This window comes from Castor canadensis, chromosome 12 (genome assembly GCF_047511655.1).
Source record: "Castor canadensis chromosome 12, mCasCan1.hap1v2, whole genome shotgun sequence".
Taxonomy (NCBI): domain Eukaryota; kingdom Metazoa; phylum Chordata; class Mammalia; order Rodentia; family Castoridae; genus Castor; species Castor canadensis.
In genome coordinates this window covers 61,849,453-61,876,596 of record NC_133397.1, presented here as the reverse complement: position 1 = coordinate 61,876,596, position 27,144 = coordinate 61,849,453, and the positions used below count along the sequence as shown (strand labels likewise).

Genomic DNA, 27,144 nt, shown 5'->3' with positions numbered 1-27,144 from the left:
CCACTCAGAATCATGACATAGTCCATGACTGATGATACTAGAAAGTAAATAAATGTCTCAATATTTTTTGAGTCTAGAATTGAAAGATACTTTGTTTATGCAGGTCCGAGTGAAAAATATAGATAGAAACTTCTACAGGAGGCTGTGAAAGTCAAATCAAAGCCATTTTCTATTTCCTCAGGAAGTGACCAGACCAGAGCAGAACCAGGGTGAGGAGAAATCCTGGACTTATCACCGAAATGACACGTCCCAGTCTCCAGCAGCCTTTCTGGTTGATCATCCCTGAATGAGCCATCTGCGACAGTGAGGGCTTGATCCTCCCTAGGGCTGGCTGCCACACACAAACCCCACCTCTAAGGACCCCAAGGAGGAGAAGTAAGCCCCCCAAGTGAGTGCCCTCAAGCATCCCCCGGAACCAAAATGGTCAAAGGGGTGAGAACTCACGGGGCTCTCTGTAAATGGTGCCCACGTCCATCTGAAATCAGAGGAAACACAAATCAAACTCTTGCCACTGAAGTGTTAAACAAAACATAGAGCATTAGACAAGCCCATTGAAAGTCATGGTTTTGAAGAACATTTGGAGATGTAGGGTAATTGTCACTATTTGATACCTCGTGAAAATAAAGTGGGATACATTTTGGTACACAGTTTGGTAAAGTATGATTGTGCAAGGAGAAGAGAGAAGGAAATACAACACAATGGTAATGAAGCTATAGATAGATCTGAGTGATGCTTTTATTCTTTCCTGTATTTTATAATTTTCTATTAAAAAGCATAGGTTATCAGGATATTGGTGGGGGGGACCTGTGGTTCATTGGAGGGGACAGGGAGTACACCCAAACTCTCTGTGCATTCCACTCAATTTCACTGTGCACCTAAAACTGCCCTAGAAAATAAAGTCTATTTTTTTAATCATAGATTATTTTTAGAAGTACAAAAAATAACTTTTAACTTAACCCTTACCTTCTCAGGACACCAATGTAAAGGTTAGAAACTTATAATTAAGATTTTATTTATTACAGAGTGACTTGAGCTCAAACCCATTCCTTTTAAAAATGCTTCCCCAGGACATGGCACTGAGGTTTCTATCTTCTCACTACTTCCCAGAGAAGGAGGGACAGTTTATTTGGAAAGCAGGGGCAGGTTAAAATAAGGCTGCCCTCTTTCTCTCCTTTTTATAAGCCCTTGAAGATTCTAAAATGAGGAGATCAATAAGAATTACATTGAGTGGCATTACAGCACCATTTGGGTCTCCTTTACTTTGTGTAACAGTAGTTGTCTTTATGTAATCTGTTGAATCCTTTTAGGTCTGAACTGTGAGGTTAGTTCTCGGTCCTTGAAAGTAGATTGTCCACTTCTGGACCACCTGTGACAAATAAGCAGGCTGGTGCAGGCTTTCCCCCTCCAGGGGTCCATATCTAAGCCCCACACTACTCCCAACCCACAGCGAAGACGAGGTCAGGACAGAGAGTGCCCAGTGGTGCTAGCACTAGAAAGCCAAGAATTGGGCAGAGGGCTGCCTTCCTAAGTGTAGGGACACATAGGAATTAAAAAGAAAGGACTTACTTCACCCTATTAAAAATAAGGGAAGATTTCACTCCCCTCTCTGTCCCACACTGCCTTTGCCACATTGCTGTGGCTTACACCTGGGCAAAAAGTAAGTGAGACCCCATCTCAACAACAACAACAAAATCCAGACATGGAAGTACACACTTGTCATCCCAACTACACAGGAAGCATAAGTAGGATTGTGGTCCAGGCTGGCCTGGGCAAAAACGCAATACTCTAGCTCCAAAGTAACCAAGTGAAAAAGGGTTGGGGAGTGGTTCAAATGGTAGAGCATCTGCCTAGCAAGTGCAAGACCCGGGGTGCAAACCCCAGTACTGCAAAAAAAAAAAAGAAAAGAAAACTTGTAAATGTGCTTTCTCTTTGAAATGTACCTCTGAGGTCACTAAATAAACCTTTTGTCAGCTTTAAGCCATGGATGGTCTTTCTCAAGGACTTGGACACCACCTTTTGAAGGAAGCTGCTCTCTCCCCACCACCCTCTGCAGGACAAGCCAGGAGCCTAACTGTAGTGAACTGGAAGTTGCGAACTGACCTCCTTGTCATAGAGACCACAGTGAGTCTTGTTTTCCCCTCTGGATAAAGAAAATTAACTAACATGGACGGTCATCAGAGGATCTAGAATACACTCTGGGTGCCAGTGGTGTTGTCCAGTCCTCTTACTTGGGCAGGAGTTATTGCTTATCTTGAAAGCAAGTATGTGATCAAAAACACAATTCACTGGCTGAGATTTCCTTCTGCCCCTGCATTCTCTAGCAAACTGCATGTTTTGCACTTTACGTTCTGGTGATGCTTAATCATTCATAAAAGTGTTTTTATTTTTCTGCTACTTTTGTAGAAGATCGTATGGGGTTTGTTCAGAGGGAAGAGCTGAAATTATATTTTTAGGTCAGATGCAGTGGTTCACACCTGTACTACTGGCTACACAGGAGGCAGAGGTAGGAAGATCTAAGTCTGAGGCTGGCCCAAACGAAAAGCATGAGACTCTATCTGAGAAATAACTGAAAAAAAGAGGGCTAAGGGTATGACTCAAGTGGCAGAGCACCTGCCTCTACAGAGACACGTAGGATCTCTGGAGTGCCCACCCCTGCACATTGTCCACAGAGCCTCCAGGAACACAGGAAGTTAAGAACTGGCTGTATGCAAGGAAAAGGAACAGTTACCCGGAACTCCCCGATCAGAGCATCTGTCCTGAGGGAACGGGAGTCCACCACCTGCAGGGGAAGATCACTTATCAATGACAGCGTGGCCCAGGCAGTGTCCAGCCCAACAGCTCTACCCTCCCAGATAATGACCACCCTTATCTGGCTCCTAGGCTAGTCCAGAAGCTGTTCTAAGCAACAAATAGTTCATCCTCACAAGCACTCCATAACTAGGTACTGTCATCATCCCCACTTCACAGATGAAACAACAGAGGTACAGAGAGATTAAGGATGTGTTCAGTGTGATGATTAATTTTAACTGTCAACCCGGTTAGACTAAGAAAAACCTAGGAGATTAGTAAAGGACACGCTAGCTATATCTGTGAGGGTATTTCCAGAAAAGATTAGCTATTGAGGGCCCTGACCTAATGAATCAATTCCTCCCTTGGTGGGTTCATACTATAACAGCATTATTGGAGATGGTGAAAAGCAGGAGGTGGTGCCTGGTTGGGGGAAGCAAGACACTGGGAGTGTGCCTCGGGGACTGTATCTTCCTGCTGGTCTCTCCTCTATTCCCTTTCTCTGTTTCCTGGCTGCCATGAGGTGAACAGCTCTACTCTTCACGTCTTCCCCACCAAGATGAAAGAAACCCTCGGAGACAATGAGCCGAAACAAATCTTTCCTCCCTTGAAATGTCCTTTCAGTTTTTGGTCACAGCTACGCAAAAGTAACTAACATATACAGAGTCATACACCCGCAAGAGGCAAAACTGGCATCCAGACAACCCAGCCTCAGCCTATACATTTAACCCCTACACCACACTACCTTCCCAGCAGGGATGGGATGGAACTGAGGCCCAGAGAAAGAAAACCTTGGCCAAAAGCAGGCACGTGGACAAACAAAATAGGATGAAATCCAATGTGTCCACAGCAATAAAGTGCTTAAGGTCCCTGACCTGAAGCTCTTGGGGACACTGAGCAGTGGGGACTGCTGCCTCCCAGATGAGCTGCTGTGGGTATTTCTGTGATCAGCAGAGCTTGAATGTGAATTATTCACTTTTCCAGGTGCCAGGCTTTAACACATCTCTCTGTCTCACCCACATACATATGCACACCGACATGCACACGTATACACAGAGACACAATGGCACACACAAATGTACACCGGCATATGTGTCCATCCACGGAACACATGGAGAACACTATGATCATTGAGACATACCGTGATAAAGATGGGCTCATCAAATAGCTCCGCGGGCGACTCAAACATGTTGAAGAAAAGAGTCTGTTGGTCCAGGAAGAAAGGGAGACAAATTAGTGTCTCTGATCCCTCAGGCCAAGCAGAGGGCTGACCACCACCCACAAGCCTTTAAGCCTGGGTTGAGTCCATACAGAAAATGAGGACTGGGCTCTCTCATTGCTGAGCTCTGGGGATTTGACAAGTTCTGGGGTGTTCCACCCATGACCCCCCAGAGGTAATCATCTCAAGACAGCTTTGTAAGATGACAGGGATGCAGAGCCGTGAGTGGGAATAAGAGTCGAAGTCCTGCTCAAGTCCTGACACACCTTCTGACCCAAACACTGTTGAATACATTGCCAGGGTTCTGGGCTCTGGGCTCCCAGTTTGGAAGTCCTACCAAAGGTTCTGGCCCTCATGCCCAGTGCCTCCCACCTCATTGAAGACAGGACTGTTTCCCTTGTGAATCCGAGTCCTCTTGGTCTGCCCAGCAGCCGTGACCTTCACCACAGGCCTGATGTTCACCCCGGGCAGCTGGCGCCCCTCAATCACCTGGACTCTGATCTGAAAGCCAGGAGGGGGCATAAGCAGGAGGGAAGGGAAAGGGCTAGGCAGACACGAAGAAGGAGGGTTCCCCACACCGCCCAGTAGTCAGAAATCCCAGGGAGCACCTCACTGCTGGCTTCTAGGGAAGACTATTAAAAAGTTACTAGGAAGAGCTCTCTATCAACAATCATATTTTCCCACCATGATCCCTTGTATCTATAAAATTCCATAGGGCCACAGAAGAGCTGCCATAAGCTACTTGCATTCAGTCCCAGAGATGAGTAATCCAGTCCCTGGTTCATTTCACTCAACACAATCCCCATCTGAGACCCTACTGACACTGACATTGTAGAGTGGCTTGAACATTCTTTATTGGCAACTCTCTCAGAGGTCAAACTTACACACTGAAGTGACCTGGTAAATAATCTTTATTTTCTCTTTGTAGTGCTGGGGATCCAGCCCAGGGCCTCCCATGCACCACACCTGCCCGGCAAGTGCTCTACCACCGAGCTACATCCCCAGCCTTTACTCTTTATATTATTAGACAAAATCCTTTCTCATATCCTGAGAAATAAATTAAGAAGTTTTTCCACTGAACTCTAAGTAAATGAAGAGTTCAAGAACATTTGCATTCCAAATATTAGGTCAAATATTTTAAAAAACTGAAATTTAAAAATATTGAAATAATTTTCATGGAAAAATGTTTATTGGCTCCATTTCTAATCAACTGTTATTTATTAGCCAACTCTTTTTTTAAAAAGGTAGAATGCTATGGAAGGAAGGTAGGTGAGTGATTTTTATTCTCCTTATTAAATTTGTCCAAATTTTCTGCAATAAACATATATTACTTTTTTACAGAGAAAAAAAGGCAATAAGAACATGTCCTGGAAATAATATTATCAGAGATAGATATTTGTCTCTTGGGGTAAATGCAGTGGTTATATCCAGGGTTTTTCTTTATATTACCATGATTTAGAATTAAAATATAGTTTTATGATTTGTTACACTTAGTAAATACTTAAGTTTCCTTATTTTAACTTTCAAAGTGTTCTGAAGAGTTAAATATCACCAAATGTCACTATATTAAAATGGAAAAGTGTATACAAAAAAATAAGCGAAGGGCAAAAATTAAAAGGCAGTAAAATGAGATGGATTTTTTTGATTAAAAATGTGTGAAAGAATTAATATTTTAATAGTTATTATTCTGTACATCTGAATAAATTCAGATTCCACACAACTTTCAGAAAAACCCCTGGTCATAAGCAGGGAATAGATACAGGGAGAAGCAAGATGCTGGTCAGAGCTCCTCAGATTTAGGCAACTATCAGATACAGACCCTGATTCAGCAGGCCTGGGGTGGAACAGAGTTGCATTTCTAGGTGGTACCTGATGATGCTACTGCGGAATACAGACCACACTATGAATAGCAAGGAGATAGCTAGGAACATAGACATGGCTAGCAAAGCAGAAAAGAGTTGCAGAGATGTGTTGAGTCTGCAGGGACTCTTAACAACTTTTATTTATTTATTTATTCATAAAAGCAAAACCTTGGGGCTGGGCAAAGACTTCTTCTGAGGGTCCAAGACATGAGGTCCCTATTCATCAGCTGCCCAGGGCCCAAGGAAAGCAGAGCTTCCTGCTAGGAGGGCCTCAGGATCCCCACACATCTTCCCTGAAGCTGGGCAGACCAGCCTTGCAATTGCTGATGGGCTAAAGGAGGAGACTGGGGTCTGAGTGAGCCCACCCATCACCTGGAAGTCCTGTGGCTTGTCTGACAGCAGCTTTCTGGACGTGGGTACACTTCTCTTTCTCTTGCTTCCACGATGGTAAGGGGGAGGGTAGGAAGGTGGTTTCTTGGGGGTGGTGGGCGCCCCTGGGCCTGGAGCGCCACTCTGATCCAGGAATGGCTCTGCCTCATCTCCTGTGAGCCCCTGGTCCTCAGTGTCTTCCTCTCCTCCTGTGTCTGGGAGGACAGGACCTTCATGAGTACCAGGTCCTGATACAAGAGGTAGGACCCAAAAAGCATGGATGCTATGACCCATCCTCTCACTTCCCTGCCCCCTCTCTTCCCCATGGTGAGCCAGGATGGATGAGGTAGGAAAAACAACAGCAGCTGGCACTTGGCAGTCAGTCTAGTTAGTCAGCAAGAAGACAGAATGGCCCTAAGCCCTCCCAGCCCTACAGGATGAGTCTTTCTGGCCACCTCATCTCACTCCAAGGAGCTGACATGGTGACAGGTGAGAAAGTTACAGATAGGGTCTGGGAGTGAGTCAGTCCTGGCTGTGTCTCACCCGTAGGGGCTGGCCACTTCTTTGAAGAGTATCTCGTGTCCACGGTGCTGTCACTGAGCAGGGACCAAGTCTCGGCCCGGCTCTGTCCCCCACCTGGCATGTGGGCAGAGTACAACCCCAGGAGGAGGGTAGGAGGGAGTTGGAGTGAGGGAAGCCCAAACTCCACCACCACCCCAGCTTTCCCTGTCCACCCTGCTAGTGCAAAATTCAGAAACAACTGAGGGGAGGGAATGCTTCTCACCACCTTCCAGGCAGGACTGGGGGCTTCCCCTGATTGGCCCATACCTAGTTCTGCCAGACCCACCTCAGTGTGGGGTCCTAGAATATTTGGGGGCCTCTACCCTCCCACTTGCTGCCACCAGAAACAGGCCTTCTTCCTCCTCTGAGCATAGTCCTGCTCTAGCTCAGCTTGGGACTTGCCAGGTGGCCCCAGAATCACCTCCCATCTCTAAGTGTGGACTGTGATGGGCCTCAATGCAATGGTCCTCTCTGCCTCCCTCCTCACTTAGCTCCCAGGGGATGGGCTCCTGAGACAGGCTTAGGGTACACTCAGGGAAGGGGCTCAGGTTTCATGTTGTGTTGCTTCTAGACCTGTCACTATGGGAACAACTCTAGAATCTTCCCCATGGGCAAATGCTCACTGGCCCATCTGTGTAGCTTCCTCCCCCACACTGAAGCTCTGCCAGCTTCCTCACCCAGGCCACCACTGGCAAGTCAGCCACCCTGACTGGAGTCCTCACTTGACAAGTCCAGCAGAAGCAAGTGGAAAGATCTAAGGCAGACAGACCCAGAGCTCAGCTAATTCGGTATGCTCATTTCACAAACAATAAATTGCAAGCCCAGGGAGAGAGAGTGACCAGCCTGAAGTCACACAGCTACTCAGTGTCAATAGCAAGACTGACATTCATGTCCCCTTCCTTTAGCCCAGGGCTCTTTCAAGGAAAAACCAGCTCTTTTGTCATATGCCAATCATTAAAGGCCTTCTGGGCCCTAGGGCAAGGAAGTGCATGGGAGCCTTAGGTATCTTCTGGGATAGACACTAAGCCATCACACACATCTCAGAGTTGTGCTGCAGGGGTGCAGACCCTCCCCAGTCAGCTTGGCTTGGGAAAGTGTCCTCACACTACTGCCCATGACACCTGAGGGAGCATGCCTCCCACCCGTTATTTCCACATTGCAGAAGACAGTCCTCAGAACTCCCCACACCCCCACCCAAATCCTCTCCTCATTCCACCTGGGCAGTCCCCAAGCTGGAGACAGCAGTGAAGGCTGGGAGGACTCACAGTAGCCCCTAACCCCAGTCTCCAATGCTGGCCTTCTTGCTGAGGCCCTGCCATGCCAGGGGTGGGCTCCTCACCAGCCATCAAATCCATGTCAGGCAGTGTTGGAGAAGGCTCCAGAGGGACAGAAGGTGGGAACAGGGGCACAGCTCCAGGGAGTGGTGTGTAGGACACCTGCAGGACCAGCGAGGCCTGGAAGAGAAGGACGGGCAGTAGGTTAGCATGCTGGCCCAACTGCTGCCTCCAGCATCATTCTGTTTCTTGCATCCTTCTCCAGAGAATATGGCTTTGACAAGAGTCAGGATTGCAGGAGGCTGTGGCAAACCACCCCCAGGAACCCATGAGCATATTCAGGTAGATATGGGCACAGAATCTAGGGTCAGGTTCCTCCATTCAGGAGCTATGTGTCCTTGGGCAAGATGTATATAACCTCCCTGTGCGTCAGTTTCCTCATCTGCATAAAGGGAGTGGTAATAGCAATAGCACTTTCTTCATAGGGTCAAATGAGGATTAAACTGCAGTCAGGGATCCAGTCTCTCCCGTGGGATGTTCCAAATTTCAGGAATAAGTCTCCGTAGCCACTCTGCTCACTTGAGGACCCTCCTCCCTCCCTGTACTTCCCCAGAGACAGCTTTTCTTTGTTCTACTCAGGCCACACATAGGTAGCACTGAGAGGGTCGGGTTGCCTCTCACCTTGCTGACCCTCTTCCATCCTAAAAGCCCCCTTCCCCACCACATCATCTGCTGAGAGGACAGTCACTGGTCACACCACTCATGTAAACAAGGGAAGGCTGCTGGGCCCCCACCTTAACCTTCACCCTGAGACCTGAACTGTTCACAGTAGTCCCTGAACGCAAGGAAAAGGTGGAAGCTGTGGGTGTGAGCCTCCCACCTCACAGTCCCCAGCCAGCAGAGACCTGGCTGAGCCTCTCAACTGTGCCACAGGACCCACAGCCCTTTTTAATTCAAGTAGTAAATACTCTAGCAAGGTTTGCTTAAAGAACATTATAGGCATGTATGGGAATGTCATAATTAAACCCCTTCCTTTATGCAATTAATACATGCTAATAAAAATTTTTAAAGTTTTCAAAGTATTAAAACCTTAAAGAAGAAAAATAATACAAAAAATTGCCCAAATTCCTCTATTCTTTACATTTTGGTATCATTCTCTCCAATCTTTTTAAACAAACAGTGTGCAGCTCACCTGCATATAAAGTGCTCTTTTCTACTTAGTATTAGACAATAAGCATTCTCCCAGGTTTGGGAAAATATTTTACAAATGTTTAATAATAAATGATCTTCCTTTTGTGACTGTAGCCTAAAACACGGACATCCCTGTTGAGTAATAGTGAGGACATTCACAGACTCCCAGGGCGAAACTTCTCCTGCTACTTTTCCAGATCTCAGGCTTGAACCCTCCAGACTGGGGCCTGGGGAGAGGAAGCCCAGCTAGTGGAGGGCAGGATGGGTGGCAAAGAGGGCTCAGAAAGCTCAGACTACCCAGGAAGAAGACCAGAGGCAAATGAGATCCTGTAAGTCCCTCATCCAAGGCATGGCCATAACCAGCCCTGCAGATATGAGAAGTACCACCAGGTGTCGCCACTTGAGCAGCCAGCGCCAGCAACCCCCGGGAAGGGAACTTGAACAGCCTCACTGCCTCCTGTCAGATGCCTGTCCAGCTCCTGGGCCACTTCAGTGGGCCTGGGGTGTACCTGGACATCTGTATTTTTAGCAACTGCCCTGGGGCTTTTCTCTACTTCAACAAAAGGCAAGCTGGGCTCTTCAGAGAAATAGCTAATTGGTACAAGATGAGCCTGGACCACCTTTTTGTGACAGACAGCAAACAAATGCTTAATGAATGATAGAAACATGTAAAAGGACAAGAAGCCAGCCCTCAGGGGTTCCACTGGCTATCTATGGGACAATTTAAATATGAAAATCAATTAACAATGGTAACAGACTAAAACAAAATAGAAATACATTAATTCAAAATAAACGGGGAAAGAGAAAGCTTTTTCAGCTAAAAGCATTGCCAACTAAATGTCAACAAAAAATAATTAATGTTCAATATCACCACTTAGTCAACATGAAAATAATAATTAATTCAACCAACAAACAGCAATGGATGTTAAAACTCATCAGTAAAGGCTGAATGAGGGAAAGGATATTTGTAAAGACACAAAGTACTTTACCACAAAATTCTTAAGAAAGTGGGATGAGCTGAGTGTGGTGGTATACACACTTAATCCCAGCAGTCAAGGCTGAGCCAGGAGGATTGTGAGTTTAAGGCCAGCCTGGGCTACATAGAAAGCCCCTGTCCTAAATAAATAAGTAAATAAATAAATAGTGGATGAACAATTAATGGAGAAATCCAGCAAATGCTATCTTAATCAAATGATCAAGTGCAGAAGGAAAAGAAATGGAAATCATTTGACAGGGTATAATGTGAGCAACACTGCATCACCTGTCACATTCATACCAAAGATGCACAACCTAAACCTAATCCCAAGGAAACATCGAGCAAACCCAAACCAAGAATGATCTATAAAACTGCTGGTCCACATTGGTGAAAGTGTCAACTTAAAATAAAACAATGAGGAATTGTCCCAGATGGAAAGACACTAAAGAAACAGAGCAACTAAACTCAGCAAATGATCCTTAATTGGATTGTTTTGCTGTAAATGACACTGTCAAAGAAACATGATGACTGAGGTCTGCAGATTAGATGAAGTACCATGTCAACATTGCTTTCCTCATTTTGAAGGTCTTGCTGCACTTATATGGGAGAAAGCCTTAATCAGGACACGGGGCCAGGAGGTTGGCTACTTAGTACTATTCTTGGCAACTTTTTGTAGTCTGAAGTTATTTCAAAATAAAAGGCTAAAAAGATCTGAGAACTCTGTTTCTACCATTACCACAGGAGTCTCACTCAGCAGAAACAAAGTCCCTTACCCCCTTGTGTGGACTCCCTGTCCAAGGGCAGCCTGAGTCAGAACCAGGCCCAGTGTAAAATGAAAATATGAAGTCCCTTATTTAAAAATTAAGAATTTCAATGGTTCAAGAAACCCTATTTCAAAAATACTCAACACAAAAAATGGCTGGTGGATGGCTGAAGTGGTAGAGCACCTACCTAGCAAGTACGAGGCCCTGAGTTCAAACCCCAGTACCACCAAAAAAAAATTAAGAATTTCAATATGGTAACTGAGTGGCATGGCACACACCTGTAATCCCAACTTCATAGGAGGCAGAGGCAGGAGGATCACGAGTTTGAGACCAGACCAGGCAAAGTCATTAAATCCTATCTCAAAAACAAATACAAACCAAAGAGCTGGGCAGCTCAAGTGGTAGAGCACTTGAGCAAGACTCTGGATTCACTCCTCAGTACCACAAAAAAGAAAAATTCAAGATGGTAATGGTAGAGAATTAAACCAAGACCAGGGACGTTCTGAACATGGGGTCCTATGTGACTGACCAGGAGGCCAGTCCTGGATGGAGGATTTGCTTGGCTCAGCTCAGCTTGGGGCCACATCTAAAGAACAGGGAACAGAACCCTGTCCCCCTAGTGTCAGGCCTAACCCTTCCTTCACTAACTCATTCATTCCTTTCTAAAATATATATATCAGGCACCTACGGGGGCCAAACACTGCTCAGAATGGTGGGAATATTCACAAGAACAAAACAAAAGTTACTGCGCATGGAGTTGATGTCTCAGCAGATGAGACAGACAGTAAATAATAAACATACAAATTATAGAATACGTTAGAAAGAAAAGAAAAGGTAAATCAGGGCAAGAAGGGTCAGGGGAGCAGGCTGTAGTGTGAAATCACTGAGTAGACCCCAGTGAGGTGATGGAAGTCAACCCACAGCTTGACTGCCCTTGGGACCCTAACCCTGGCACCAGATCCCCCTGACAAGCACTCCGCTCACCCTGCCCATCCACTCCTGCCATGCCTCCGAGAGCTTTGGTACAGCATGTATGTAGAGTGTTACTGCTCCCCTATGCCCTAGGCCAGCCCCGCAGGAAGAGGCAGCAGCTCTAAAACCTGAAGACTGTCTAGCAGCCCCTCCTGGAGTTTCCTGGGCATCCAGTACTCCCACACTGGCAACCCCACACCAATCCTATGTCCAGGTGTTCTTAGCAACATTCAGGTGGCTCCAAACACTTGAATGAGACTTCCAATCTAGGGCCAGGTCCATTTTTCATACAGGCCATCAAGGACCCAAAGGAACATCCCTGGCAGCTTCAGAGACTCTAGAACAGATCTCACCACCAGGGGGCAGCATACAGGGACAAGTTTTAGGAACAGAGTTGGCTAATTCAGAGGCCTCTAGATCAACTGAGGATGTAAAGGGGAAGGGGACATGTCTGTGAACCTTACCCAGGGTCAAGACCCTCTCTCACCTTGACAATATCAAATCTCCTGTCCCTTCTCCAGATAATCAAAATTGAGACTTTCCTCACATGGGATATGAGCCCTATGCTCTCCCAAATCACATGACCTTGGCCTAGGGTCCCTAGTGGGACTCTCTTCAAGGCCCTCCTCATCAAGGCACCCCACCTGACAGCCCAGCTACTTGGATCTCCAAGCTCAGGCAACATTGTGGGATTTTCTTACCATGAATTGATTACCAGTCAGTCACATGTCTACTAAAACACACTGTGCTGGAGTGGAGTAACCTCAGTCACCCGAGTCTTGGGGTTCACAGCCAATATCATAAGCAGAACTCTGAATGGCCCCCAGGCTAGAAGGGTTTGGAAAACCAAAGGCAGAGAGAAAGAGATCCACCTTGCCAGCTGCTCCCAGTCCCCTGGCCTCCTACAGGTTACTCAGCTAGGCTCAGGCTACAGGTTACCCCCATGCTCAGCCCCACTGCTTGCCTCCTACCTCCTGGGCCACAGCTTTCTAACACTGAGCTCAGCAAGACCAAACCCAATCCAGCCCAGTCCCACCTTCCCCAACACTCCTCAAGAAGTGCACAGGTAGGGCTAGTACATGCCTAGGTCCCCTTAGATACCTCCAGACACTGATGGAAGGTAAGATGGCACCCTACAGGACACAGCACTGATTAGCAGAACCTTTAGATCACGTGAAGAAAGCACAGGGATTCACCACACAGGACCCATGGTCCCTACCCCCAGTTTGCAGTGTCACCTAGCTACCCAACTCTCTGTACCACTGGCTTCCTTGTGTTCTTGACATGCAAAGGGTTTTCCTTTCTGGTCTGACTCTGGCTTTTAAGGCTGAGGTGATATCACAGTGCTTCGTCACTTGATTGGTGAGCACTCTTAACATGTGTTGTGTGTGCCTGGAGCTTCCTCCATCAGTCTGGAAGACGTCTAGATAGCTTCACCTCTTCCTGCTGCATATAGCCTAGCATGCCACATCTGAAAGACCTGGGAGACAATACTGAACAACAGCACACGTTACCTGCAGCAGGGCCTCCAGCTTCTCCCTGCCCCTTCTCCTCTCAGTTCTTCCAGGGTTTTCTAAGGCTTTTACAGATCCTATTTTCACTTCTTTGGCAGATTCCTTTGGTCCTTAGAGGCAATTTGAGCTACGTCAAAGTGGAGGTATCTATCATGCTATTCTCTACAGACCCAGCCCAGACATCAGGCCACACAAGTACTTAGAATCCTCAGCTTTTCCTGGCCCTCTGTTCCTTGCATGCCCAGCCCAGTTCTAGGTACCTCCCACTGAAGCACAACAGCGTAGGTCCTGAGCAGGTAGCACCACCTCAGAGGATCTTACCACCTGCTGGGGCTAAACTGTAACTTCGATGCTTTCACAGGGACTACAGTCTGGTCCTGGACCCACTCCACGACCTAGCAGCAAAGCAGGCAGCCCTGCCTCTCCTTGCCTCCCCCAGCTCACTCAGCAGGACCTGACCCTTCCTCCCATTCACCACCTCCTAGCTCTCATCCAACCATCTTGGAATTATGGTTGGTGAAAGATTGTCAAGTACTACAGTTAGCCAGGGGTTCCAGCCCAGGGAGAAAAGGCAGTAGGCTCCTAGCTAGTAAGCAAAGGCCCAGAGAGAGCTTGGGAATGGGAGCAAGAGGAGAAGAGGTGTATAGTGGAGGCCAGCCTGGCACAGTCCCATGAGCAGTGATCAGGTGTGGAAGGCTCCGATCTGGGGGCTGGATGAGACTTCCAACTTGAAGGTACAGGAAACACCAGTGTCACAGATGCACAGGGGACTAAGATAGAGAGACATTGATGTGTCAGAAGTGAGAAACCCTGGTTGGAGGCTTTGGAACCTCATACCTGTGGCTAACTAGGACCTTTCTCAGGACCCCTGAAGGGGCAGTTCCAGAAGCCCCTGGGGTCCACCTAGACTGCAGTGTCAGGAGACTGGAGGGTTCAAAGAAAGGATGAGACAGTATGCAGGAGGTTATGGAGACAGTCTCAGAGACCACTGTATTGAACCAGAATGTCCTACCAGTGAGCACTGGTTGAGGCAGGAAGGGATTCCACTGGGAAGTCCACTTCCATTAAGGAAGCAATGGGCTATCACTGGCCTAAGATATCTTTGGAGCAAATTCCAGCATCCAGAGGGCAGCAGACCAGTAGTGCAGTGATCCAGGAGCACATCTGAGCCCCTTCCACCCTGAAAGTTTAAAGATGAACCCCTGAGTAGTGGTGTTGGTCACTGTGACCACAGCTGCTCTCTTCCCTAGATCTAAATGCCCAGTGTCCCATCTAATCCGGCCCTGACTGATCCCTTCCTGACTCTGCCAGAAGCCAAGGGCACACAGACACACACAAACACACACACACAGACACACACACACACACACACACAGACACACACACACACACACACACATATTATCCTGTCTGAGAGAACTCAGGACCCAGAACCCCCAGGCCTCACTGGGAGGAAGTGTTTCCAGATCAAGAGCCCTCTGTGCATCCTGGGAGGTGTGGCAAACTCAGAAGGAAGGTCAGGAATTCTAGTGACCAGGAAGAAAGAGCCTTGTAGGATATATTTAGCTCACTAAAAATAACAGGAGGCCAGAGATGAGAGCCAGGAATTGGCTGCTTGGACTAGGGGAGTCCAGTCCTGGTAAGGCTAGGGGAGGGGTGAAAAGGACAATGGAGGAAAAGGAAGGGGGTCTGACAGGTCCTAGTGGTTAGGGGAAGGCTATCTGTCTCTCTCCCCTTGTGATCTGTGACCCAAATGACTCAGATGTTCCTAATCTGGAGAATGGGGCTGGGCCCTGGGGAACGGATGTCTGCCAGGCAGACTGGGAGAGCCATAGCCAAGGCCAGTGGGAAAATTTGGGGCAGGAAGTGGCCAGGTGAGCAAGACAAGACCCAGAGGCAGCCAAGCTTGTGTGAAGCAAGACTGACTTCTGGTGGACCAGGGCTCCCTCCCCTCCCAGCCAGGTTTCCCTCCTGGCACCTAGAACTCAGGACCAGGCTTAAATCCTAGGAGCTGGACCCTGACATATCTCAGGGGTCAGAAAGTCAAGGCCCAGGGAGGAAGTTACCAGACAATGCTTCAATAGGAAACTGGAGTGAGCAGAGGCCAATGGACACTTACCCCAGTGGGATGCTGCTTGGTGTCCAACAGCGGGGCATTGAAGCTGGCAGACAGACTAGGGGTGGCGAGGACCTCCCGGAGTGGGACCTTGGCTTCCCCCAGGAACCTGAGAGGACAGAGAAATCCAATGTAGAAAAACAGCCCAATGTACCCTTGCTCTTTTCTCACCAAACCCCTCACCACACCACCACACAAACAGAGCTGATCTGCGTAGGCTGCCAGCCATCTGGGACCCTTCTAGAAACACCTGGGCATACCAGAGGGGAAGGAGGTACCTGCCCTTCCCCATGGTCAACTTTGACCTCTTCCTGCTCTACCCCAGAGGCCTAGTCATGCCTCTGCTGCCAAATATAAGAGCTTCTTTCCCAGACCTTGACAGTGTACCATGTCAACGCCCCTGAAGGCAGGGCAGTTGCCCCACCATCACACATCCACTGCTCCCATGACCCATGTCTACACAGGCAATCTACGCTGGTTTCCCAGAACTTGGCAACAGTGATTACAAATCAAACACAAAGGAACACTCCTATCTTCAGGCACAGGGAAAACAGGACACTATGGCTGGGAAAACAAGCTCTTCCTAAGCTCCAAGTCTCACTGAGCACAAGGGCCCCACACACAGATGGTTATGCTCTTGAGAAAGAATGGATGACCAACAAGATGACCAGGGCCCTTGTAAGAGTTCTGAGGAGTAGGTTGTGTTTCCTGAGCTGTGAAAAAGGTGTAGCATGTACTCTGTGCCTCTGTGGTGATGGCAGGAGACCAGTGGCTTGTGTCAACTAAAACCTGTCACCTAGTGTCAGCATCGGGCTGTTTGTCTTCCTGGGAATCGAACCCATCCTGCACAGCATTGTTGGAGCAGAAAGCTTCATCTGTCCTATGAACAGCCACAGGTACACGCTCGTCATTTACTGATTCTTTTTTTCCCCAATGAATAAAGCAAACCTGATATCTGGGACCATCCTTTCCCTGGTCTTTGTAACAACTGATTTGAATGTCTGTTTTTATGGCCCTATGAAATCAAACTGCAATCTTGACCTAATTAGCTGATTTGCAAAAGTGGTAACACAGTGAGATGCCACTTCACATCCATTAGGATGGCTAGTATAAAGAGAGAGAGGGAGGAAGAGAGACAGAGAAAATAATAGGTATTGGCCAGGATATGGAGAAACTGGAACCTTTGTGTGTTGCTGGTGGGAATCAGAAAGGCACAGCTGGGTGGAAAACTGCAAAACTTCCAAAAAAAAAAGTTAAATATAGATTCCCAATATAATCTAACTATCCTGCCTCTGGATATATATCTGTACCCATAAGAATTGAAATCAGGGACTCAAACAGGTACCTGCTCCCATGTCCATAGCAGCAGCAAATGGTGGGAGCAACTCAAGTTGGATGAATAGATGAATAAACAACACATAATATGTACATACAATGGCATACTATTCAGTCTCAAGAAGAAAGGAAATTCTGACACACACTATGACAGGGATTAACCTTGGAGAAATTATGCTAAGAGAAATGAGCCAGACACAAAAGGACAAATACTAGAGGAGTCCACTTATGTGAGATACCTAGAATATTAAAATTCACAGGCACAGAGAATAGAAAGCAGAAAATAGAATGGTGGTTTCCAGGAGCTAGGGGAAGGGGCAGTGGAAAGTTATTATTTACTGAGTGCAGGCTTTCAGTTCGGGAGAGGAAACATGATACTAATGCTGAACTGTACATTTAAAAATGGTAAAAATGGTATATTTTGTTATGTATATTTTAACACACACATATACACACAACTGCATGCTTCTGTAAGCATCCTGACAATAAAATCCATCTCTCTTGGAGCAGGCAGACTCCCAATAACCTTGCAGTTTCCCTTCCTAGAAAGATGAGAAATGTGGCATGTATTCAAGGTCAATTTCTATTACATTTCTTTAAAGAAAGAGCTAAAGGGAGAAGTGTTCACTATGCTCATGCCAGGGTTCTGAGGCCATCCACAATGCGAGGGGTCATTTTTTCTAGAATGTGGACTGCTTTGTGGTATATTCCCTGGCAACTTGGAGTAGAATTTGTACCATTGCTTACTAAGCAGGGGCTCTGGGAGTGTCTACCCCAAGAGTCAGCATGGAGGAGGCACCTGTCCCCAGTATATTGACTGAAGTGCCCTTAGGACACAAGCAATGTCAAAAAGACCAGACAGTAGGTATGATGAACTCATCCAACATGAGAAATCAGAGTCATTCTTCCTCCCTGGGAAAATAGGCTCATTCAAGAAGGTAGATGGAGCAGCCAGTTGTAAGGCACTCTAGATTTCCTGAGGAATCCCCAAAGCTCTGAGGCTACTACCCTTGAGAATGGGAAGGCCAGACAGGGCAACATGAGCAGAGGGAACAGGCATCATCAGTTCTGGTGGACAAAACAGCTGTACGTGGCAGCTAAAGATCCAGCTTAGGTCCCAGGCCAGAGGCCCAGAGAGAAGCCAGACCTCCTCTGCCTCCTTTGTGGACAGCCCAGCCCTCCAGGCCCCAGACTCAGGAGAATTCCCGGAAGTGGGGTGGGGAACAATGGAAGGAAATGCTGAAGGAACTGCCACCCCCCACCCCTGCCAGCCCAGGCACTTCCGGGCTGCCCCAGAGACGATGACCAGGGTTGAGTGCTTGTTATTTCCTCCCTGGTACCTCTTTTTAGGCCATGAAGTGCATCCTTCATCCTCCACTGCAGTCATGGGCCCTGAGGTCAGTGCCTCTGAAGGGTCAAGTGGATTCACAGCCTTACTTCCGTGGGAGGAGGAGCTGGAAGGCGCCTTTCCCAAAGCCTAAGGGGCAGACTGTGGGGACCAAGTCCATGAGAGCCAGGGAGAGGCAGAGCCTCCAACGGGTAGATCGTGCAGAAGCATGGATCCGGAAGAGGAGATGCCATGTGGAGGAGGGGGTCCCTGGGGAGGCTGAAAGGGTCTGAGGCTTAACCACAGGATACCACGAAGGCCACTCCTTATTTATCCATTCATTTACACAAAGAATAGGGGAGAATAAAGCCTGCTGCGGCTTTATTCAGGGACCCTCGAACGCTGACCCGCCACCTGGAGATGGAGCCTGAGATATAATAGGCTTTAAGACCAGGTGCCTTCTGCACATCAGGGATGCTGGACACTCAACAGGATTCAGTATGAGGCAGGGAGGGTCAGGGCCAGCTCTGATCGTGTGCAGAGCCTGTCAGATCAGAAGGAAACCTTGTGGGCCCTGGTCCCACCTCCTGCACCTTAAATGCCACAGGCCTTCCCACCAGCCTGGAACTGATCCTCTCGCTCTATTTTGCTGTGCCCTGGAGCCAGTGGAATGTGGCAGCACAGGAAGCACGGAAGCAAAAAAGCTACCACCATGCTAAAGAAAAAGAAGTCAGGGACCAGCGTGGGGAGGGAGAGCAGCTTCATATGGACAGGGTGCACATTTTTCTCCCATAAAAAAGAAGTGATTCCCATTTTCATCATCTATCAGTGTCACTGCCCAATCAAAGAGGAATGGAGTGTGGACACGAAACCTCAGGCGTAAGCAGTGTGGGAGTGTGGGAATGAAGGGAGCTAATAATGAGGTATGAGAAAAACCAAAACAATTTTGTTTAGAAACACTGGGTCTTACTATGTCATCGTTTGTAAGACCAAAACACAAGGCAACTTAGATGGCATCATGCAAGACAGGCAAATAATGTACAGTACATTCACACCATGGAGTGCTGACACCTACAGAAATAATGGGGAAATCGGCCATGCATTTATAAGAACAATTTTCAAGACACAATGTTAAGTGAAAAAACAAAGCACAAAAGAGTACATATAATATGTTACCTAGTTCATAAAAAAAAAAAAGAGGAAATCAGGATCTGTATTGGCAATTAAGCAATAAGGACTCTGGAATGATCCATAAGAAACAGACCAGTAGGAACATAAATTAGTATAGCCACTATGGAGAACAGTATGGAGTACAGGTGTGCACTACTACATCTGCCCTGAGTTCAAACCTCATACTGAAAAAAATACATATACATGCACACATATATGTATATATCCATATTTGTACATATATACATATGCATATATTGTATATATATGGGTATATACATATATAGTTTTCTTAAAGGATTTATTAAATCCTTTAATAATCTTAGAATTTATTCATTCACTCAACTCCTTATTTACACAAGTCTCTGACCTTGTGGCACTCTCCTACTAAATGATTTCGTATTAGATACAGTGCCCCATACTTGACACACACCGCCTCATTCAAAGGGACACTACTCCAATGGGTAGACACTGTTATTACTTCAGTCCATCTCAGTCAAGAGTTGGGGGCTTGAAAGGCATTTGATTTGCCTGACTTCACACAAATAACAAAGCAAGCAGAGCCAGGGGCTTTGCCCTGAACCCCATGTTGAACCTATTAGGGTAACTCAGGACCCCATGAATGCATCATGAAAGACACAAAAAGGTCTGTGTTTGCTTAATCCATGAGAAGGGGTCCCAGCTGATAAATTCAGGGCACCCCTACATCCCAGAGCCACTGAGATGATTCAAACTATCCCATCCTAAGCTTGCTTACCCTGCCTATCCTGTTTCTTCTGGTGGACACCACAATAAACACTCTTGCCTGATGCTCTCCTGCTCCCCTGCCCCCTGATTGACCCCTGGCACTTCCCCATGTGGCCCTCCATAGTGTGGCATGTCCTCTCCTCCTGAGGACTCTGACTAACACGCTATCTTTCCAATGGTGGTTGATTATCTCATCTGTTGGCCTCACTATACCTGAATAATAATAAAAATAATGGTAATAATAATAATAATAATAATAGAACACATCTTAAAACACAAGCCTGCTAATTCCTCGTTGGATTGATTAGGAGTAAGTGGACATTTTAAAAAGCTGTTTAAAAGCTCATTGAGGACTATGGGTATAGCTGAAGTGGTGCAGGCCCTGGGTTCAATTCCCAGTACAGGGTGTGGGGTAGCTTGTTGAGTATACTTTTTAGGTGGCTTAAACTCATATGAAGAAAAAGGTCCAATATGGGGTGCAGGTCTGGAAAAGTGAGTGGATCAGAGAGAGGAAACCCAAGAGAGGAATGGCTGGGAATCCCTAAGAGAGCTGACATTCCACTTAAAGTGGTCCCCCTATCTTCAGGAGGTGTCAGACCCCCCCTCAGTTAGCTGAATATAGAAGAGGCCAGCTGCCAAACTAAAGTAGCTCAGACAACCCATCCCTGGATGGAGGAGCCTTGTTATGAGCAGGGAGACCAGAGAAATGGGTGCAGCTTAAACTGGCAAGGAAGTGGACAGGAGACAAACCCCCTCCCAAAATATTCCAAAGGAAGGTGACCCAAAAAGACTGGCAGGACAAATCGCTCCAGGAACACCTCGGGTATCACACACACAGACCCAATGGTCTCAAACCGTACCTCTCAGCCTCTAGTGACACCTAGAAAATGCTCATCCCCAACTTCCTTTCAAAAATAAACTCAACATTATCATTCAGTGATTAGGAATGAGAGTTCTAAAGTTACTCTGCCTGAGTTGCAAACCTAGATCTGCTGCTTGATAGCTGTGGGTTGGGCACACGTTACAGAACCTTCCTGAGACTGTTTCTCATTCAATAAACCTACCATGGCCCACTGTCCTAGATACTGGGACACCCCCCCCAATACACACATACATGCACACGTATACACACACACACTGTTGGCACTTTAAAGGAATAGCACACACTTCACAAGATTCTGGTAAAATTTCTGATCAAGAACCTAACACCTTCATGTGTGCCAGAGCATAGAAAAGGCTTGATAAATGCTGGTCCCATTCCTTCCCACCAAGTTGGCCTTCTCTGCACATTCTCACCCCACCAAATGACTCACAGGGTGTTAGATCATGACCTCAGTTCTGTCATGTGTTAAGAGGTTGGATTTTGGGAGGGTCATTTCTGATGATAGAATAGAAAGAAGAGCCTCAAAAGTTCAGGAAGAAAGACTGTGGCCCAGCAGAAGGAAAGAGTCTAACAGAATAACTCAGCCCAAGAATGGGCTCCTTCTCAGCCAGAGAATGGGCTTCTTCCTCACTGTCCTTTGTGGGTACAGCTGAGCCATCCAATCTGATCACCCAGAGGTCTTTCAGCCTGGAAAGTTGGTCTTGAGCCAGGGATGAGCGTGAAGGAAACCATGGGTGGCCAAAACCCAGTACAGCTAGAGAGTGGAATGAAAGTGACACACAGGGTGTACCCCAGCCCCACTGTGACCACAAGAGCCCAGACAGGAAAGGCTCAGTCAGCTAAGATGGCACATGTGGAAAGAGTGCTAAAGATGGGAAATCAGCTCACAATTGTCATTCATGGTAGAGACTGGACCAAGCAAGAATCATCCTTGGGTGCTGAATCTAGCAAGACATTTGTATCTGTTAAACTTCTAGGGGAAGAACAAACAATAAATATACAATGGAAAAATCAGGCAACACTTTGACACAGGATAGAAATTAACAACCCCAGGGGACAGAATTAACAACCCCAGTGTGAAGCACCATGTGTCCTCAGATCCTGAGATGGACACACCACATTGGCAACATTCTATCAGAAATCAGTAACCTAACCAAATCATTAATCGAATCATGAAAACACTTTAGACAAACCCGAAATGAAGAATATTCTATTTTTAAAGAGTAAATATATATATTCAAAAATATAATTTTTCACAAGACAAAGATGGTGGAAATGTTCCAGAGTAAAGACAGCTGTGGGACTCTTGGGGATATACCCAAAAGACTGTGACACAGGTTACTCCAGAGGCACCTGCACACCCATGTTTATTGTGGCACTATTCACAATAGCCAAGATATGGAAACAGCCAAGATGCCCCACCACTGACGAATGGATTAAGAAAATGTGGTATCTATACACAATGGAATTTTATGCAGCCATGAAGAAGAACGAAATGTTATCATTCGCTGGTAAATGGATGGAATTGGAGAACATCATTCTGAGTGAGGTTAGCCTGGCCCAAAAGACCAAAAATCGTATGTTCTCCCTCATATGTGGACATTAGATCAAGGGCAAACACAACAATGGGATTAGACTATGAGCACATGATAAAAGCAAGAGCACACACGGGAGGGGTGAGGATAGGTAAGACACCTAAAAAATTAGCTAGCATTTGTTGCCCTTAACGCAGAGAAACTAAAGCAGATACCTTAAAAGCAACTGAGGCCAATAGGAAAAGGGGAACAGGTACTAGAGAAAAGGTTAGATCAAGAAGAATTAACCTAGAAGGTAACACCCGCGCACAGGAAATCAATGTGAGTCAATGCCCTGTATAGCTATCCTTATCTCAACCAGCAAAAACCCTGTCCCTTCCTGTTATTGCTTATACTCTCTCTACAACAAAATTAGAAATAAGGGCAAAATAGTTTCTGCTGGGTTTTGAGGGGGTTGGGGGGAGAGGGAGGGGGTGGAGTGGGTGGTAAGGGAGGGGGTGGGGGCAGTGGGGAGAAATGAACCAAGCCTTGTATGCACATATGAATAATAAAAGAAAAAAAAAAAGAAAGCTGTGGGAATATGACTACATTCAATATGGGACCCTAGACTGTATCCTGCTCTGGGGGCAGGGGAAAGGAGGATTGCTGGGAAAAACATCATTTGGTCAGTTAACAGGATTAGAATACAAAAAGTAGATCAATCAAGGTCATCTATATCAAATTTACTGAAGTTAATAACTATAATTATATGATTATATAAAAGAATATTCCTATTCTTAAAGAAATACATGCTGAAGATTGGGGGTAGAAAAGGCCATGATGAATAGAACTTGCTCTCAAAGGGGAGAGTGAGAGTAAGGAAGAAGGAGGGAAGAAGGGAGACAAACTATCATCAAACAAATGGAGAATAATGTTAACAGTAAGTGTATCTAATAGTGTCTGGACTATTTTTGAAAATTTTTCTATAAGTTTGAAATTATTTTTTAGTGTACCAGAAAGGTCACCATGTGTCAGTTTCTCATTATCTTTGAAAATAAGAAAGGACTTATCACTTTAAACTATGTATATTACGAGTCTGCTCTTTGCTGACTCAGCTGTATCTTGCCCTCCCTAGTTAGGCACAACAGGAAAGTCAGACAGCCCCTGTCCTGTGAGGACGCACTGAAGCCTCCCTGGAGTATGTGCGTGTGTACATACTCCAGGTATGAAGTAAGCTTTTGGGTAAGAAACACCCAAAAGCTGAGTGTCTCCAACCCTCAGCTGTGCATGCCTGGAAGTGAAGGACAGGAAGTGGGGGACAGCAGGACATCCTCAGCCCCCTGAGCCCACCTGGCCTCTGGCAGCCTTCCTTTCAGTATCTCCTTCCCCAGGAGCTGCACCAGGGTAAATGGAAACAGTTTTCCACTTCAGTCCAGAGAAAGACAAAAGAAAAAATTATTCTGGAACCCAGGGATGTTTTGGATAGAATCCAGGCCAAATATAGTTCTAAAAATTCTTGACAATAAGAATACAGCCAACCGTTTTGAGTCTGCTGAGAACAATGAATAGCTAACTCTAAATATTTCCTCCCAAACAGCCTCCCAAGGATTCCAGAAGGGCACCCAGTGAATGAACTTGCTAAAGCTAGAGGTGAAGTTATGGCTTACCCTTCCCAACTTAGCAGCAGCAACCTCAGCTCTCTTTTGATATGCCTGTGTGTACACGCACATCTGAGTGAGGGCCCATTCATGTGTGAGGACACACTGTGACAAAGCCACTGACAAGCAGAGAGAAAAATATTCTCTATACACAAAACAAACCAAGGGCTCATATGCCTATTAAGATCCCAAATGTACAAAACTACTATGAATTAATAAGAAAACTACAAGGCTGTTCAAACATTAAGGTGATTCGACAGAAGGAATACCCGGAGGCAGTAAGCATATGAAAGAATGCTCCAATTTACAGGTAAGTCAGGGAAACACAAACTACAAAACACCTTTTATCTTTTCTCCATCACACTAGCAAAAATAAAAGATTGGCAGACACTTTTTAATGAACATATCTTAGAACATTTTTGAAAAGTAATTTGGCAAAATCTGCAAAATTTTTATATGTTTATATACTTTGATCTAGTAACCTCACTTCGAAGGACCTATCCTAAAGAACAAATATTACAAGAACATAAAGACATTTGAACAACAATTTTCACTTGGCCAATCATTTGTGAGCAAGAAATTGGAGGGAAACTGAACACCAGTCAGTAAGAGTATGAGGAGACTAATTCTGGTGCATTCAAATTGAAATGCCACGTGACCATCTAAGACGAAGGCTGTCATACTGGCAAGTGACATACTGAACTAGGAAAGGATCAATGACAAGGTGACAAAAAACAAAATGCAGGCCAAAATGTGCAGCATAGTTCTGTTTTTGGGTAAGTAAATGGGTATGTATTGTAGGCGGATGCTCGCAGATGTGTAGGGAAACTCAAGAAAGATGCACGACACTGTTAACAATGGGTACCTCTTGAGGAAGAGAAAAAACAGATGGTGGAAGGTGAGTGAATTTCATTTTTTCCTTTATAGCTTTTTAAGAGTGGGGCTTTCTTGGGTTTTTTGTTTGTTTGTTTGCTTTTTGCTTTGGGGCTTTTTAAAACTTTTTTGAATGGAAGAATGTGTGCGCAACGTGTTAGTGCCCTCTCAGGAACTGCCATGTGTCCACACGGGCATGCAGATAACATTCACAAGCTTTTGTGTTTTCTGTATGTGCATTTAATATGAATCTTGCTGCTACCAACAGCTCCCATAACCCGAACACTTCAAAGCTCCAAGTCCCGAATAGGCATCGACACACATATCATCTCATTTAAACTTCACATCAACCTTGCAACATAGGTAACTGTAACTTTGATTGTCCCCATGAAGACATGGACGTTCTGAGAGTCCAGATCACAGACAGTGCCAGGATGAGACTCACTGCTGACCATGTAGTCTCTGAGCAAAGGCCCTGAATAGCCTGGAGATCCAAACCCCCTGCTCCTCCAAGGAGAGAACCCCTAATCACATCAGCACAGTCCAGGTGTAGTGACTAGCATCCACTGGCCAAGCCCCTTCTCCAGGCACCTCTGCTACCTCCTATGCCTCCTGATCCTACAGGACTGATTCCTATAACTCCCCACACTGCCTCAACAGATGGCACTCCTCACAGGAGGCACCAAGTCACCCTCACCTCCACCCTGGGGGAACTGAGACCAACTCATCTATTTGAGAAAGAGAGAGCCCTCCTTTCTCAAGAGAGCCCTCCTAGCCTATTGCGGTGACCAGGCGCTTGCCATCAGCACTTCCCCTTTCTGTCTTACAGAGGAGGGGCTATAAAGTAACGTCCTCCAAGTTCCTGAGGAAGATCAGAACGTTAAGCCATGGCTGCCACCTATGGATCAGTATGATTTAGTCCCTCTCCGAAACCATAGCTGGCTGAGAGCAGCCTTTGATGGGAGAGGGCTGGGTCAGCAGGACTTGAAGCAGCTGGGCAGCAGGAGGGCAGTGCAGGGGACAAGGGGAAGGAGTGTGCCAAGCAGAACTGACATGGAGGGAGCACACCCCTTGGAAAGTCCCTGACATGTGCTTTTGCATTCAAATCAGTACTATGTAGGAATGGAAAAAAAAGAGGCTCAGGGGGCTTAGGTGACCTGCTCAAGGCCACACAGCTGTTGGATGACCCTAACTAGCTCTTTTCTAAGGCCAGGTCATCCAGTCCAGTGTGGGCAAGAGAGGAGGAGTAACTGAAGGAGAAAGAAGCGACAGAGCAATCAATGCTTAGGGGGATTCCTGAGCTGCCTCTGGTCCCCCAGCCAGTTGCAGGCATCATGATTGATACTCAGACCATGGGGAAGGGAGAAGGTGGGCAAGTGTCTTTCTGCATGAGAGACCCTCCAGCACCCTACTTTATATAGTTACCAGGTCATTAAAAGGTAGTGAGGGAGCACACTGTCCCAAAGACAATGCTATCGTGAGCACCTAAAGAAAGCTTCTTTGAAGGCAATCACACACCTCCAGATTCTTGGTGCAAGTCTAGGTCTCCTTCTGAGGCAGGCCAGGACATAGAAAAGATCAGGACTCTTGGACATGTGACTTGATATATTGTATTTTAGATTGAACATTCTCTCTCTCTTTCTCGCTCTGTCTGTCTCTCTCCTTCCCTCCCTCTCTCCCTCCTTTTCAATAGCAAATAGAGATCCTTTAAAAGCACCTTAGACAGAGAGAACTCTCTCTCTGCCTCCCTCCACCCCCAGCTTCCTCCTGGCCCACCATGGCCTTTGTAACCTTTTCCCCTAACCTTTGATAAGCTTTTATTATGACCCTCAATACATCTACATACCCTGCCTGGATGCATCCACATGGGGTAAAAGAATCTGGAATTTCTGTTTATCAATGACTACAACACTTCTTGCTGGGGTCTGGGTACAGACACCCTGGGTGGGTAGAGTCACCAGATAAAATGTGGGGTTCCCAGTTAGGGATGTATTTCAGATAAATAAAGAATATTTTAATATAAATAAGTATG

The 27,144-nt window shown here is 46.4% G+C and overlaps 1 protein-coding gene across 22 annotated transcripts in view; it reads right to left on the bottom strand.

The window, feature by feature from the left end:
- The window catches only part of Dysf (dysferlin), a 204,423-nt gene that overhangs the window by 147,857 nt on the left and 29,422 nt on the right, over positions 1 to 27,144 (bottom strand). For 12 of the 22 annotated variants that reach the window (XM_074049934.1, XM_074049944.1, XM_074049940.1 and 9 more), the window contains exons 4-11: positions 15,609 to 15,714; positions 8,138 to 8,252; positions 6,781 to 6,873; positions 6,241 to 6,452; positions 4,379 to 4,507; positions 3,929 to 3,991; positions 2,729 to 2,779; positions 445 to 475 (exon numbers count right to left, since the gene is read on the bottom strand). In XM_074049934.1, the coding sequence (XP_073906035.1) occupies positions 445 to 475; positions 2,729 to 2,779; positions 3,929 to 3,991; positions 4,379 to 4,507; positions 6,241 to 6,452; positions 6,781 to 6,873; positions 8,138 to 8,252; positions 15,609 to 15,714 (800 nt within the window). The remainder of the gene's footprint in view (positions 1 to 444; positions 476 to 2,728; positions 2,780 to 3,928; positions 3,992 to 4,378; positions 4,508 to 6,240; positions 6,453 to 6,780; positions 6,874 to 8,137; positions 8,253 to 15,608; positions 15,715 to 27,144) is intronic. The other 10 variants (XM_074049942.1, XM_074049946.1, XM_074049952.1 and 7 more) reach the window with 1 other exon arrangement.